Source organism: Tiliqua scincoides, chromosome 4 (genome assembly GCF_035046505.1).
Source record: "Tiliqua scincoides isolate rTilSci1 chromosome 4, rTilSci1.hap2, whole genome shotgun sequence".
NCBI lineage: Eukaryota > Metazoa > Chordata > Lepidosauria > Squamata > Scincidae > Tiliqua > Tiliqua scincoides.
Window position 1 is genome coordinate 105,443,002 of NC_089824.1, and position 15,297 is coordinate 105,458,298.

General features: G+C 43.5%; 1 protein-coding gene across 6 annotated transcripts in view; it reads left to right on the plus strand.

Moving 5' to 3' along the window:
- LOC136647360 (protocadherin gamma-C3-like) overlaps positions 1 to 15,297 on the plus strand; it is a 270,585-nt gene that overhangs the window by 247,422 nt on the left and 7,866 nt on the right. For all 6 annotated transcript variants that reach the window (XM_066622848.1, XM_066622850.1, XM_066622847.1 and 3 more), the window contains exon 3: positions 4,511 to 4,599. In XM_066622848.1, coding sequence (XP_066478945.1) covers positions 4,511 to 4,599 — 89 coding nt within the window. The remainder of the gene's footprint in view (positions 1 to 4,510; positions 4,600 to 15,297) is intronic.

Here is a 15,297-nt window from a genome sequence, read left to right on the forward strand (position 1 = left end):
TCACTTCTAGGTTTGGAGACACAGCATAGCCTCTTTAGTGAATGGTTCAAGCAGCTTCCTCATGAGGAAGCTGCTTGAACCATTCACTAATGAGGCTATACTATATCTCCAAAACTAGATGTGATAGAGCAAAACAGATACCATTTTTTGAATCAGCACCCCAAATATACCCAGGAATTGGTGTAATGTTTAAGGAAGCAGAATGTGCTTGGAATTTTTGGAATCGGCACCCCAAATTCATATCAAACCACCATAAAGTTTGAGAAAAACTTTTCTGATTCTCAGTTTTGTAGGCCTGTGTATTGGACATTATTGCACCATTTTGGGTGGTGACATTCAATCATCTTCTGTTGCTAACATCATCTGAAGACATTCAGAATAACAGGAGGGTTTTTAAAGAACTTTGTAATGCTTTTTTAAAAAACTGTCTCAGTGATGTTTGTTCTTTGAGAAAGGATCCTTTTGGAATCGCTGCAAATATAAAATTAGCCCGATAGCATCTTTAATGTCTGAAGTGTAGTCGTTGCATTGAAATTGGCTTCTTAACAGCAAAAAAGAAAATTATTATTATTATTATTATTATTATTATTATTATTATTATTATTATTAAGTCACCCCTTTCACATGAACTCAGGTTCCAGCTTTAGCACCACAGCAATTTAAGATACCCCACATTTTATCCTAGCTTTTGGGATAGGAAGGTCTAGGCTGATTTGAATCATTTCCCCTGCTTCTTACCTCACTTTCCCCCCCTTTATTCTGTAATACTGAATTCCTGTAGTGTTGAATTCCTTGTGCTTACCAATCACATTTGGCTTTACAGATAAAAATCATACAACAAAGGAACTCAAAACATTACTGTTCTCTAAAATATTTCATAGATGTATTTCTGCATCCCATATGGCAACAGTATGCCTTCCACATGGGAAAATGTGGGTGATTTTTGTCACCATCAGGTATTCATTATCTTCAGAATTGAGATTCAACCATTCCAAATCTGCTTGTGAAAACATTTCATAGACTGCACTTCCTTCCTGTATCCCAGCACAGAGCAGATTCTGAGACATGCTTAAGAGCAACACTTGGGTTGACTTAGTGCAAGTGAAGATCCCTGTGAGATTAGAACACATCCAAAGAGCTCCTTAGTTCCTCCAGCTCCATCTCAGGCTTAGAAATCTCTCAAGGGCCTTTGCTGATCTCATGTATGTTCCCCTCAGCCTGCTTCTTCCCTGATACTGTGTATATCATTATCCTGGGTCAGGATAGTTTTCATTTGGAGCTGCACAGGTTCCTGGACTGTGGACTTGGCATTTTAGCAATGCTATTAACATTGCATCTGAGCTTAGCATAAGTTTTGCATGCCCTCCTGTTACACAAGTCTTGCTCTGGATGCTTTATTCATCTACTGTTCTGGTTTGAGTCCTGAAGTAGGTGCAAATGAAATAGGAATACAGCACTGCTGTGCATGAGAGAGTTCAGGACCGGCCCAAGACCACTTGGTGCCAGAGGTAGCGTGCCAAATGCTGTGTGTGCCTCCCCTTTACCTGGTGATGTTGCAGCCTCTCCTCCTCCCACCACTCCCTGGATTAGAAAAAAAAAGGGAAATGTGTCAGTTTGAGGATACGGGGGAACAAACAGCAGGCACTGAGTGGAAGGATTCCACTTCCCTCATGATCACTCATCCTTTGCACCAAATATTGGACACCCCAACTCTCCTAGTTTAGCAGCAATACCTGAGTGGTAGAACATGTATTTTGCATGTGGAAAGTCCCAGGTAAAATGCCCAGCATCCTATTACAAGGAGCTCAGGTGAGAAAGATGGAAATTTCGGGAAAGACCCAATTAAGTGATCCAAGTGTGTCTCCCTTCATATGTTTATACAGACTCAGGTTCAAACAAATAGATCAGCTGCCATCATAGGTTTGGGCCTAAGAATCAGAAAATAACTGCACATGAGCTGTTGGCTGCTTAGAAACATGCTGGGGTGCCCTAGGAATTCACACCTGTATGCCCCTGAAATGGTTATCTCCAGCCACACAGAAGGAAACCTATTTCCATTTCCGCAGCTGGATAAAGAGACTCATTTGTGTGTGCTTTTTCCAGCCACTGTGGATTTCAGGTGGGTTTTGTGAATCCCTATTCTAACAAAAGTTTCACTTCTTTCCTTCCTATCACATTTGTCCTCTTTCCATCTGTAACTTTCCACTCTTTTTCAAACCTGAACAGATGGCTTTCTTAGAGAGGCAAAGCCTACTTAACTGCAGACTTGGGGTAAACTCCAGTATTGCCACTGAATAGGAGATATAGGAAGTATTCTAACCTGAGTGACCTGAAAGTCCTTATACAACCTTCATACAGGACAGATCTTCATTCAATGGATATGCATTGAAGGGGCTGAATCTGTACTTAGGATTGAGGCTTTCCAAACATCCAGGCAGACTTATCTTAGCAAATACTCAGGGGTTAATTTTTAGAAGTGGTCATTTGGATAGCAGGGATGAATCACAAGGATTGTCCTTATAGCCAAGTGATTGATCTTGTGCAACTGGGTGACTGAAATACTGTTTACATTTTCTTGGGAGCAAGTCTCATGGAAATCAATGCAACCTATTCTGAATACACACATAGGACTGAGGTGGAAATCAGTGCCAGAAGTAAACATGATATCAGAATTAGCAGCTCGAGAAGAAAACAGCTTACCAGAGTACCATAGAAAATTTTTGCCAAGTAATCAAGCTCCAATTATCACTTTGCCTTATCTCTGGGTCAATCAGAGGGCAGAGCCTTTCAACTCTGAAAAGTTTCTTTCTCAGGTCTGAAAAGTTTAGTTTCTCTGCTCAGCTCAGGCAGGCACCTCCTTAGTTGCTATAATAATTTTTCTGGGACATTCCAGCCAACCTTTTATTCTCCTTCCTTCTGCTGCAGCCTGGTTCTGCTTGGCAAATGCTTGCAAAGCAGGTCTGTTTTTGGAAACACCAGGATGGGATCCTCCTTCCCAGGCTACAATTCAGTGCACCATTACGTCAGAATAACACCCATGGAAAGCAGTGGGTCTACTTCTGAGTAAAAAGGGTTGCAAATATCTCATCTCTCTGCTGTGAATTGAGTTGCACACTCCTAGTTATGTGTTATGGGTTGTATGTTGTACGTAGAGCTTCTGGCTTAACACATCAGACACCTTAAAGGTGGATTTGATACATGGTTCTCCTGCAGGGGTTCCCAACCTTTTTCACTTGCATATCCCTTGGCAGCCCATTTCCATAAATTGTACCCTTCCTATTAGCAAAATGTTGTAATTAATAATACAAGCCCTTAACTCCTCCATATGAAAGCCCAGACTTCATGTATTCATCACAGTGTTTTCTCTTTTTATCTGCTTGAAGAACAGAAGACTCTGCCTTTGCACTGCTTTGCACCAGAAGTGTGCTGAGAAATTCTGGGGGATCGATCACTTTCCATATTATGTTTCAGCTTTTTTACTGTGCTGGTTTTCAATCACTGGTTCATAGATGAATTGATGACCAAAAACTAGCTATTGGTGGGGCTTTCACAGCCAGCTAGCTACCTCCCTTCCTGCCTTGCTGGTCCTTGCAAGGCATTCCTGTCTTGCAAGGCATTCTGGAGCATGACCTGCCTTTTTCTGCCATTATTCCATTCTTTTTCAAGTACCCCTAAAGGTCCTGTTGAGTGTCCCTGGGAGTACGTGAATACCAGGTTGGGAACCACTGTTTTACTGGTATGTTGTTTACAGTGCATTTACTCTGATAGTGTTTACAAAAGGTGGTGAAGACCAGAATTTAAAAAGAATAAAAATGTATCTTATGATCTTTTACTATGTTTTTAATAAATTAGAGACTACAGTTCTTAGGTAGCAATTAGTAGTAGGTTATTTTTCAGTATCTGGCCTCTGGTAAATTCAGACAAAACTATAGTCAGACACCCTCCTAAGTTTAACTCCCGACTTATCTGAGGGTCATAGAAAATTCCATGATTGCTGGCTCAAAACCTGCCCTCAACTTATCTGTGGGATCGACTTATAGGCGGTATCTGCAGTAGGTTGTGAGAGCCCTGCATGTTGTGACGCTGTTTTATCTCTAAAGAAATCTGATTGACATCCTGATTTAGTTGGAATGGTCAATAATTTTCTCCCCGTTATTTCTTTTATTTGATGGGACTAACAAGTGCTGTTACTCTGGTCCAGAAGGTTTTGATTGCCACTCCAGGAGGAGGGGATCTTGATATGGGGATAATTCTTTTTCCAGGACTTCCTTGTTAAAATCCGAACAATCATACATATAGTTTTTAAAGAGAGAAATTCTGGGGTTCATAACCTGCCTAGATTTTGCACCCTAACATTAAACTAATACTTAACACTAAACTAAACATTAAACATTAAACTAACAATGAACTACACTGTATGTAATATGAAGAAAGATGTTTCTTCCATTGTCAGCTCACTCTCTCTCCTGTGTCTTTTTAAAATAGTTCATTTGTTTTGTTTTCTCCCTAGATCTCAGAATGGAGATGAAAATGGAACTTGGCCAAACAACCAGTTTGATACAGAAATGCTTCAAGCCATGATTCTGGCCTCAGCAAATGGTTAGTTTCCACATGATGTGCATTTTATTCTTTGGTGCAATGCAAAAACATTTAGTGTGCATGCCTTTAGAAGCTGATCTGAAATGTTTGTGCTTTAGATTCAAAAGCAAGGGCAAGAAAGAGGATGAGGCTATTTAAATGTCAGTGGCAGGTGAAGTTTTGTATAATTTTGCCATGCAAAATGACATGGCAATGGGTAGCTCAGGTATACCATTCAATGAAGAACATATTAAGGGGGTTTTTGCTTCTGTTTTTAGATTAAAATGGAAATGTACCTCATCCTGTAATCATCCAGACCTATTTGTATGATATACACAGGATTTACTCCCCCCCCCCTTAAAATAATGAGGGGTGGAGTTTCAGGGTCCAATCCTATCCAACTTTCCAGTGCCAGTGCAGCCATGCCAATGGGGCATGCACTGCATCCTGTGGTGGGGAGGCAGTCACAGAGGCCTCCTCAAGATAAGGGAATATTTGTTCCCTTACCTCAGGGCTGCATTGAGGTTGCACCAGTGCTGCAAGTTTGGATAGGAATGGGCCCTCAGTTGCTTATTCTTTTTCCCAGTAGTTATCTTTTTACCCTATGTGTTTTATTGTCCCCCAAAAGTCTTATTAATCAGCCCAGGCAAACAGTTGTTAAGGCTGGCTTAGAACAGTGATGGAAGTCCCTGGGATTAGAGCATTTATTATAACGTTTTAGAAGAGAAAGGGAACAACGTAGAAGTTCAGCTCTGAAATATGACTTTGTAAAAATAGCCTCAGGTGGCCCATATGTTTATCATCATCTCTCAGCAGCTCCAGCTCCAATTTCCTTCCTTCACACACAAAAGGATTATTTTTTGAACTGCCTCCTCTACAGTGCCAGGGACCAAAGGGCCTGATACTTCCCAGTAGATGGCAGATTGCCCAGTAGGAAAGCACTCAGCTATCTAAAGAGGTCCTCGGTCAGACAAAATTATCTCTACCCAATTTCAGCGTTGCAATCATAAAGTAGTTAATGTTAAGACTATTCCCTGATTAAAGAACACTTAGGGCACAGTCCTAGCTAGTGTGCGCACCAGCACAGCATGCACTGCTTTGGTACAAGCCATCACAAAAAGTGCCATAAAGCACTTTGCAGTGGCATAGCAGTCCAGTGCGCAGGCGTGATGGTCTGCACTGGCCCGCGCATGCCAGCACAAGGATCAGCGTGCACCAGATTTGGTGAGTTCTGTGCCAGTTGCCACAGGGGCACAGGGTGGGTGGTAGCGGGGGCAAGGGCAGGCAGGCCAGGCCAAAGAGAGGAGTGGGATCAGCAGCACCACCATGCACTGCATCCTATCCCCTTACCTGGTCCTGTTCCACCAAAGGGGGCAACACAGACTTGTGCCAGCAATTGTGCTAGTATAAGTCCGAGTTGCCACATTGCAGCTGCTGGGGCAGTGGGCCTGGGGCAAGGGGAAAAATGTCCCTTCATCTCAGGGAGATCTCCTGCCTGATAAATTTCCCAGTGGGATGCAGTGCAAGGCATACCAGTGCTGCTGCATCGGCATGGGGGAATTTTAGCTGGATTTGGCTGTCCAGCAATTAAATGAATCAACTACATTTGTACCAATTTGCATGTGCAGAAATCCATTCTAAAGCTTGAACTGGTGGTGACTAATCAGGGAAGAGGTCATGGTCGAAGAAAGACTGGTGTCCCTTCCCTATGAGGAAAGGTTAACATTTTGGGGACTTTTTGATTTAAAAAAAGGCAACTGGGATGGGGCAGGGTGAGGGAAATGTGTTAGAGGCAGAGTCCATGATGCCAACTGAAAGGCTCAAGTTGAGTGGAAAGTGGGCAAACCAACGAGAGGTTTCTCCCACCCTATTTCTGCCCACCCACCCACCCCTCCTCAGTGTGCTGCTCACTGAACCACTTCAGTCAACTCTCCAGTGCTCAAGTGGTAAGAGGATCAGGTCAATGAATGCCCAATTTCTACCTCCAGCAGCCCTGGAGAAAGGCAGGCAGGTAGACAACACTACCACCATCTTTTCTTCTGTCTGGCTGGTTAGGAAAGCAGATGGGTGAGCAAAGCAAGGCAGAACACAGTGATCCAGGGCCCACTCTTTGCCCTCTTATCTAGAGCACTGTCTCCTTCCTCTGTGCCATTTTGTTTCAAATAAAGAGCATGTGCCATTCATCCTGTTTGAATGAACAGGACAGCATAGAGAAAAGAGGCAGCCTAGGGGCTCAAGGTAAGGAGGTGGAGAGTGAAGTCCGGATCTCCACATTCTGCCTCTCCTTGCTCACCCAGCAACTTTCTCAAGCATCTGGGTAGAGAAGAAAGTGTCAGCAGCACTGGTGGAAAGAGAGACAAAATGCTGATGTTGCCAGGTTTGCAAAGCAGTGGTGTGCAGAAGGGTAGCAAAATCTGATGCTGCCTCGGGCAGTGGCCAAGCTTCAGCCAGGCCTGGTTAGTGGCTTACAAAATTATATGTGGTGTGGAGAGATAGAAAGATTTTCTCCATCTCTCATAGTGATAGAAGTTGGGGTCATAATTATTAGTGGAGATTCAGGTCAGACAAAAGAAAGCACTACTTTGCACAATCAAGTAATGGAACTTAATTAGCTTCCATAAGGTGTTGTGGAGGCTATTAGTTTACATGGTTTTAAGAGAGGATTAGACAGATCCATGGAGGAAGGATACATATCACTGGCAATTAATCATGCTGGCCATATAGAACCTTTGAGTCCAGGGGCAATAGACCTTTGAGCATCAGTTGCAGAGCAGGGGGGAGGGCTGTTGATTTCATGCCTGCTTGTGGGCTTCCCTGAGGCATTCAGCTGGCTGTGCAAAGCAGAATGCTGGATTCAGTGGACCACTGGTCTGAACCAGCAGGACTCCTTTTAAGAGATGTGACAGGCCCCCATTTAAGAGAGGAGAGAGTAGGACAAAAATGGCATTAAAGTAACTGGGGCATTTAAAAAAAAATATTTGTAAGTCCTTGAATTCATTAATTGGTTTAACTGATTGTTGCTGCCCTAGTTGAGACAGCATATTTGTATTTCCAAGATTTTTTCTGTCCCTTTAACTCCCAGACACAGAAACAAGATGAAACATTTCTGCCTTTTCTAGTACAGGTTGAATTCTCTGAAAGCTGCAGTCCTGTGAACAGGCAGTGGTGGACCTCCCCAGCCCTTCCTCCTTGGGCAAAGGTCCGAGATGGTGCTCCCCCTTACGCAAATTGTCCTCCCCCACTCACCTGAGGCTCATGGAGCCTCACGTGACCGCATGCTGCCTCGGAGAAGCTTCCTGAGGCTTCCCCGAGGCTTTAAACTGTCCCTCCGTTTTTCCGGAAGCACAGTTTCCAACTCTGTTGGAAAGGGTCCTAAAGGCTCACACCTGGGACATTTGCCCCATTGTTCTTAATGGGACGTCCACCACTATAAACAGGTGGAGCTAGATATAGCTGTATGGCAAAACACTGCCAATTCCCTATAAAATGCAAGGTGGGGGGGCACACTGACAGCTGAGCAGAACAGGAGAGATCAGGTCTCTTGCTGTCTGTGCTTTTACCTGAAACTGTTTTTATCCCTGAAGAGGTGACTCCTGGTCATCAAGCCCCAGCAGAAAAAAGTGGTCTTGGGGAGGGATTTACTCCTTCCTTTGTTTTGCTTCAATTTGCTTCAATTTGTTTTCCTCTCCACTTCTTACAGTTCAGTTCTGCCATCATCATGTTTGCAGAATTGGTTCTGCTGCCTCCACCACATCTAATTTGGCCCAATTTATGCATAAGATGTATTTACTATTGAACTCAGTGGGCCTAACTCTTGAGTATACATACTTAAACTAGTGCTGCTTGTACATCAATGAATGCAGTTTAGCTTTAATCCAAGCACCCCCAGCTTGACTGGTTTGTTATTCAGGCTCAGGAATGATTAATTGATCAACTGCAATCCTACTGACTATCCATTTGCACAACTGTACAGTTGTTGTATTGTACTGTGAACACTGTTGCACTGTGTGTAATCAGTAAAACATTTCCTTCAAAAACAGTGCATGATCTGATCCCCTGGACATGCATACTCTCATCTTCTGGCTTTGGCATGTTTCTAATCTATTCCCTTGATGATACTAGCACAGACTGTTTTCCATAGAGCTTCAAGCTGGCAACTAATTTTAACAAGGGGACTATATTTTATGCTGAACGATGACTGAAGCACCACTTGCTTCTTCCCCCCCCCCCATATAAGCCAGGACCCAGGCAAAGGGCTCTTCATCTTCCTCCTGACTAGTGTGAGCAACAGAAATAGATGTAGCAGTTGCTGTATCTGTAGGTTAGTCCCTGAGGCATCTAGTGGGCTACTGTGAGATACAGGAACATAAGAACATAAGAACAGCCCCACTGGATCAGGCCATAGGCCCATCTAGTCCAGCTTCCCGTATCTCACAGCGGCCCACCAAATGCCCCAGGGAGCACACCAGATAACAAGAGACCTCATCCTGGTGCCCTCCCCTACATCTGGCATTCTGACTTAACCCATTCCTAAAATCAGGAGGTTGCGCATACTCATCATGGCTTGTACCCCATAATGGATTTTTCCTCCAGAAACTTGTCCAATCCCCTTTTAAAGGCGTCTAGGCTAGACGCCAGCACCACATCCTGTGGCAAGGAGTTCCACAGACCGACCACGCGCTGAGTAAAGAAATATTTTCTTTTGTCTGTCCTAACCCGCCCAACACTCAATTTTAGTGGATGTCCCCTGGTTCTGGTATTATGTGAGAGTGTAAAGAGCATCTCCCTATCCACTCTGTCCATCCCCTGCATAATTTTGTATGTCTCAATCATGTCCCCCCTCAAGCGTCTCTTTTCTAGGCTGAAGAGGCCCAAACGCCGTAGCCTTTCCTCATAAGGAAGGTGCCCCAGCCCCGTAATCATCTTAGTCGCTCTCTTTTGCACCTTTTCCATTTCCACTATGTCTTTTTTGAGATGCGGCGACCAGAACTGGACACAATACTCCAGGTGTGGCCTTACCATCGATTTGTACAACGGCATTATAATACTAGCCATTTTGTTCTCAATACCCTTCCTAATGATCCCAAGCATAGAATTGGCCTTCTTCACTGCCGCACATTGGGTCGAAACTTTCATCGACCTGTCCACCACCACCCCAAGATCTCTCTCCTGATCTGTCACAGACAGCTCAGAACCCATCAGCCTATATGTAAAGTTTTGATTTTTTGCCCCAATGTGCATGACTTTACACTTACTGACATTGAAGTGCATCTGCCATTTTGCTGCCCATTCTGCCAGTCTGGAGAGATCCTTCTGGAGCTCCTCACAATCACTTCTGGTCTTTACCACTCGGAAAAGTTTGGTGTCGTCTGGGAAGCTGGACTAGATAGGCATTTAGCCAGATCCAGTGAGGCTCTTCTTATGTTCTTATGTTTAAGTCAAGACCTAGGCAATTGGGAGTGAATAGCTGAAATCCATAAAATAGCTGAAATCCATAAAAAGGGGACAGCTCTGTCAAAGCCTGTGTGGTTGTTCATTCTAGAAGGGGTGGGTTAAACCAGTGTTTCTCAAAGTATGGTCCTAGGAGCTGTGGAGCTCCCTGAGACACCTTAAGAAGCTCCATGGGCATACCATAAGTGGCCACCATCTGCCCTGTGCTGCACGCACCACTCTGCACATGCACTGCGCATGCACAGGAGTTCAGAGACTCTTTTTATGAGTTTAAAAGGCTGCAGAGACTAAAAGGTGTGCAAACTGCTGGGTTAAACAGTCAATGATTTGTGCAAAAACAAGCAGCTGAGAATTGTGTAATAAAGGCAAAGGAGGCCATAGCAGGACCAGCCAAGACCTCCCAGCACATAAGGTGGCCACCGCCTCCTTATATAGTGGTGCGCTCTTCCTCCTCCTGCTCCCTGGATTCAAAAAGCAAGAGGGGAAACTGAGTAGAAGAGGAAGCCGAGAGGAGAGGTGTGCTAGAGTGTTCCTCTCATCCTTTGTGAATCCACAGAGCAGGAGGAAGAGAAGAAGCAGCAAAAGCAGGCAGAGGCTTCCCTTCTCAGTCCACTACCTGAGGCAACTGCCTTAGTTCGCCTCATGGATGGGCTGGCCCCAATTCTTATGATCAGTGCTATGAGCTGGGGACCAGACAGGAAGTCCCTGCAGGGCTAGCTTCAACCCTCAGCTTAGGGAATCAAGCTTGAGCTACAAAATGAACGTACAGAGAAATGGAGAACGTGTACTGATTTCCAGGGACGGGGAAAGAGATCCAGTGCTAGTATTTAAGGCTTCAGTGCTTGCTATTTGTGGAATTTCCAGCACAAGCTCTATAATGGACTTCATTTAGTGAAGCATGCAAGCAAGCACTCAGATGTAAGCAAGTAATAATGCCTTTTACTTCAGTGCTTTTTAAAGATTAATATAAGCAGATTTTTCAGTCTTTTGCTAAATGAAGGCTAAGCGGGGAGGGGGAGAGGAGTTGACACTGTACATTTGCATCTAGTATTAGTCATACTTCCCAGGACTCAGTGCTGATGTGGGTTAACAAACCTCCATTCCAATTATCCCTGTTTACCAGGGCCAGTCACTGTTTTCTGCTCCCTGTTCTTAGTAAATCACTGCCCCAGTTCAGCCTTTGGGGGTTCAGTATTTTATTACGGTGCATATAAATACGCTGGAGTTATTGGTTCTGAGATTATTAATGTATACACTGCTGATCAACAAGAAGTTCACAAAGCAGTTAACGTGGCAAAAAATTAAAATGTGGTTCCCTACCGCAAAGGATTTGCAGTCTGAAATAGACACAAAAGAGATACCAGCAAGAAAAGATACTATGCTGGGGTTTCAGCTCCCTACCCCACCAGTCTCTAGGGATTAAAACTCTGAAGGGGAGGGGGGTGCCTATCCAGATAATAAATTATTGCTGAATGTGTTTGACTTGCAGCTATTCTGTAACAGCTACAGCCAGATCCCTTGTGAGACAGAACTGTCTAAAGATTTTTTTTTTTTAAGAATGCAGTTATGGTTGGTTTGCTAGCAAGCCTGATAGTGTATGAGGGAGTGGTATTTGTGTAGTGATCCTTGGTATGAGAATGGAGAATCTATGTACTTGTCTGCGAAAGGTGTGGTTTAACATGTTGGTCTGAGTATTGACAGTGCTAATTAAAATGCACATAATAAGCCGTCAGTATAATGTTCCTTGTCAGATTAACTCAACAGTGGCATTTTTAGGGTTCCGTTCTTACTTTTTAGAGACTATCTTTCGCATGGAGGTAACAAATTAAGTGCTCTCTACTTCTAGCTGTGGACCTGATCCAAATAACAGCACTGTAAAGCTCAGTCTGTGATGACATGACATATGTAGTGTCACATGTTGCTTGGGCGATCTTCAAAAAGTGCATATTGTAATTAGGCATAAGAATTCAGGTTGCAAACTGTCATATTTTCTAACCAAGAGGGAAAGATTCACACCATCTAGCCTAGAGCTGGTTTTCTGTGTACAAGGAAGCTTGTGTGAATGTGAACACCTAATACTATATAGAGTGGTGAAACGCAGAGTTAATAAAATGAGCTATCATCTAAATGGCTTCTAGTTCAATTATCATCTTGGTCAAGAATTTCACTTGGGCTGTATTCCTGCCTGCACTTAACTGGGAGTCAGCCTCAATGAATACAATGGGACTTACTTCTGAGTAGATAGCTACATGATGATTGCACTGCCATTGGTCTTGGGGAAGTCATTCTCTCTGAAGCACTCTTTCTATTCGTATGCCCATTCAGAGAGGATCACAATATGGTTTGGTTCAGGGCTCTTTTCTGCATGCTAATGTATTTCTATGGCCATTTGTACAGACAGTGCATTTCTGTAGAGATGCAGGAGGGGGAAGGGAGGGCACAAAGAATTGTGGACTTCCAATGGCCCTTGGGACATGATAAAGATATAATTGTGCTATTCTATTAGGTCCCTGTGGATTCCTGTGTATGATGCATTTCTGTGGTCACACAGAAGGCATCATGAATACATGAATACATGGTCAGCTGGTGATAGAGGTAGTTGTGGGTGTTGGGGGGGCAGGATTACTAAGTTTTCTTCATCACCATTAACATTGTTGTGACATACCCACATGGTCAGAGAGCATTGTGGGGAAATGGCAATGATGACAATGATCTCATTATGCACTAGCTTTGAAAAAAGCCTAGGAAGCAGGACCCTCTTCAGTGACTTCAAAAGCGAGTGATTTTGAAACATCAAAGAGAAATTTTCTGGGCCTGTTTCCTGTGGCAGACAGCTAGGAAGCTACAGCACAGATCAGAATTAAGGCACCCGGAGAAATTAGAAATCCTAAGGGGCTTAATTCTACAACCCTAAAAAACTATTTTGAAGACTTGGGGGGGGGGGGGTTAAAGAAAGAGGATTTACAGAGAATCTAAGCTGATAAACCAAGGTTGCCTGGGGGAAGGGAACGTGGCTGTTAGGCCTATGGTAGACAGGCATTCTACGCTGAAGTGAGACTAGCGGAATGTGATTGCATGGATTTTTAGACACCACCTGTCTGCCGGCTCCAGCAGGTCTTCCCAAACTGTGCTCTGTGCTGTTAAATAAAGGTCTATGCATATGCAGTGGTCAAAGCTCAAGCAACAGGCGCAGCGTCCAGAGTGCCAGTGATAAGCCCCTAAACATTCTAGACTTAATCAGACTATCAGAGATCCATTCATGAGAGAAGCAGAGCGACAAGTTTATTTTTGCCTTTGCTTTCCTTGTCTACTGTCAGTCGTGGGAGACAAGAGACATACATTCAGGTCAACTGGCAATGTAACGTAACAGGAGGTTAGTAGAATCAAAGTTATTTGGGGAGAGAACTAATGATGAGGAAGCCTTCTTAACCCTTTTCCTGCCAGCTGTTTTTCTGCTCAAAATGGCTTCCCCAGGCTGTTTCTTGGCAGGAGGAAGGAAGAAAAGAAGTTAACAAGGTGAATTTGAGCAGACAAATGGCAGGCAGGAAAACAGTTGTTTTTGAGCCTGTGGTTTTCTCTGCCATGCAGGCAGCACTGCATGCTGTGGTGGGAGGAAGAGATGATCACGAGACTTGGGAGAGGTAATATTTCCCTTACCACCCTGTAAGTCATGCCCATAAAGCTATCCACGATAGCATATGCAGTAATTGGGAATAGGCAGAGGGAGACTATGATCCACTCGTCGACCATTGGCCAGTTCCAGTGGACCACCTGGATCACCTCCTCTTGCAAAGAATGCTGGACTAGAGGTCTCAATATGATCCAGCAAAGCATTTTGCATGCATTTAAGCAAGACTGCTTGTGATGCCCAAACACAGATTTGTGGAACTGTCAGAACAATCTTGATCATTTCAAAAGTTCTTGCTTTGTGAATTTAAATAGCTCCTTGGAAGGTGTGTAGTGTTTTTTGTTTTAAGGTAAATAATGTAAGAGAATCTAGCCAACCACTGCACTCAATCTTATGCTGGTAGTCCAAGGCGCATAATGATCAAAGGAAAGCCCATCCTCCCACCTTCTTGCTCACATTGGCAGCTGGGCTGGCTACACTCCCTCATTCACATAATAACACAGAAGTGGGTTGGTAGGTCACTAAGCAGAGATAAGGCAGTGGAGAAGACAGACTGTCCTGTTCCAGTTAATTCTCCATTTAAAACAGTATGACAATAAAACTTGTGATTAAGTGCTCAGGCCTGGACAGGCTGTCTCGTCTTCAGCTGAAACCGAAAGAGTTGCGTACATTGGCACCAACCAATCAAATTCCTTATCTTCATCCTTCTTGGTAAAAGTTGCCATCTCATTCATGATTTTTATGGATTTGTTCTATATTGAATGTCTGATGAAGAGGAATCTCCTAAAACGAATATAACAAATCCACAAATGGGTATACAAACACACCTATTCCACAACAAAATATGCGTTTCAGACCACAGATGGCCCTTCAGCAGGGGAAACGCCAATGAGAGAATAAACCTTCAATCACACTGAATCAACTACATTTTTTAAAAAATTGAATAAGTTTATCACAAGGAAATAATTGCCTGTAGCTAGGAAAAAAAGTGGTAAGCATCACTCCACATGTAGGAATAACACCAAACTTGTTGACTCTTAGGAAAATAGCAATAGTTTATTGCAATAGTTCCCAAACTTTTTTGACTGGCAGCAACCTTGACTTACTGGGCCATTGGTCATGGCTTCTCATTAGGGCAGCAATCCGATACGTCAGCAGCTCACCTGGCTGGTTTCTGCAGCTCCCCAGGGAGCCACGGCTCACAATTTGGGAACCACTGATTTATTGGCATATGAAGCCGAAGGCAAGTCTTAGTAAATCCAATTCATTCTGATAAGTGAGCTAATCACATGCTTAAATCTCCCCAATGTGAAATTAATGGAATTTTAAAGTGTTTTCCTCTGCCAAGAGTGTGCCCTTACAGCACAATCCTATGCATGTCTACTCAGAAGAAAATCCTGCTGAATTCAGTTGAATTTACTTCCAGGTAACTGTGTATAGAATTATAGCCTAATATCATAGATGCTTCTTAACTGTAAGTCCAGACTTTTAGTGCTATGGTTTTCTTTCTTTGAAAGCTTAACTTTCCTACTTAGTACAGACAGATCTTTTGTGCAGGAGGAGAATTGTGCCTCCAAATAATATTTGTCTTTAGTTTCAAAAATGGCTTTTGAAGAGAACAAAGAATAGCATGAAATGGT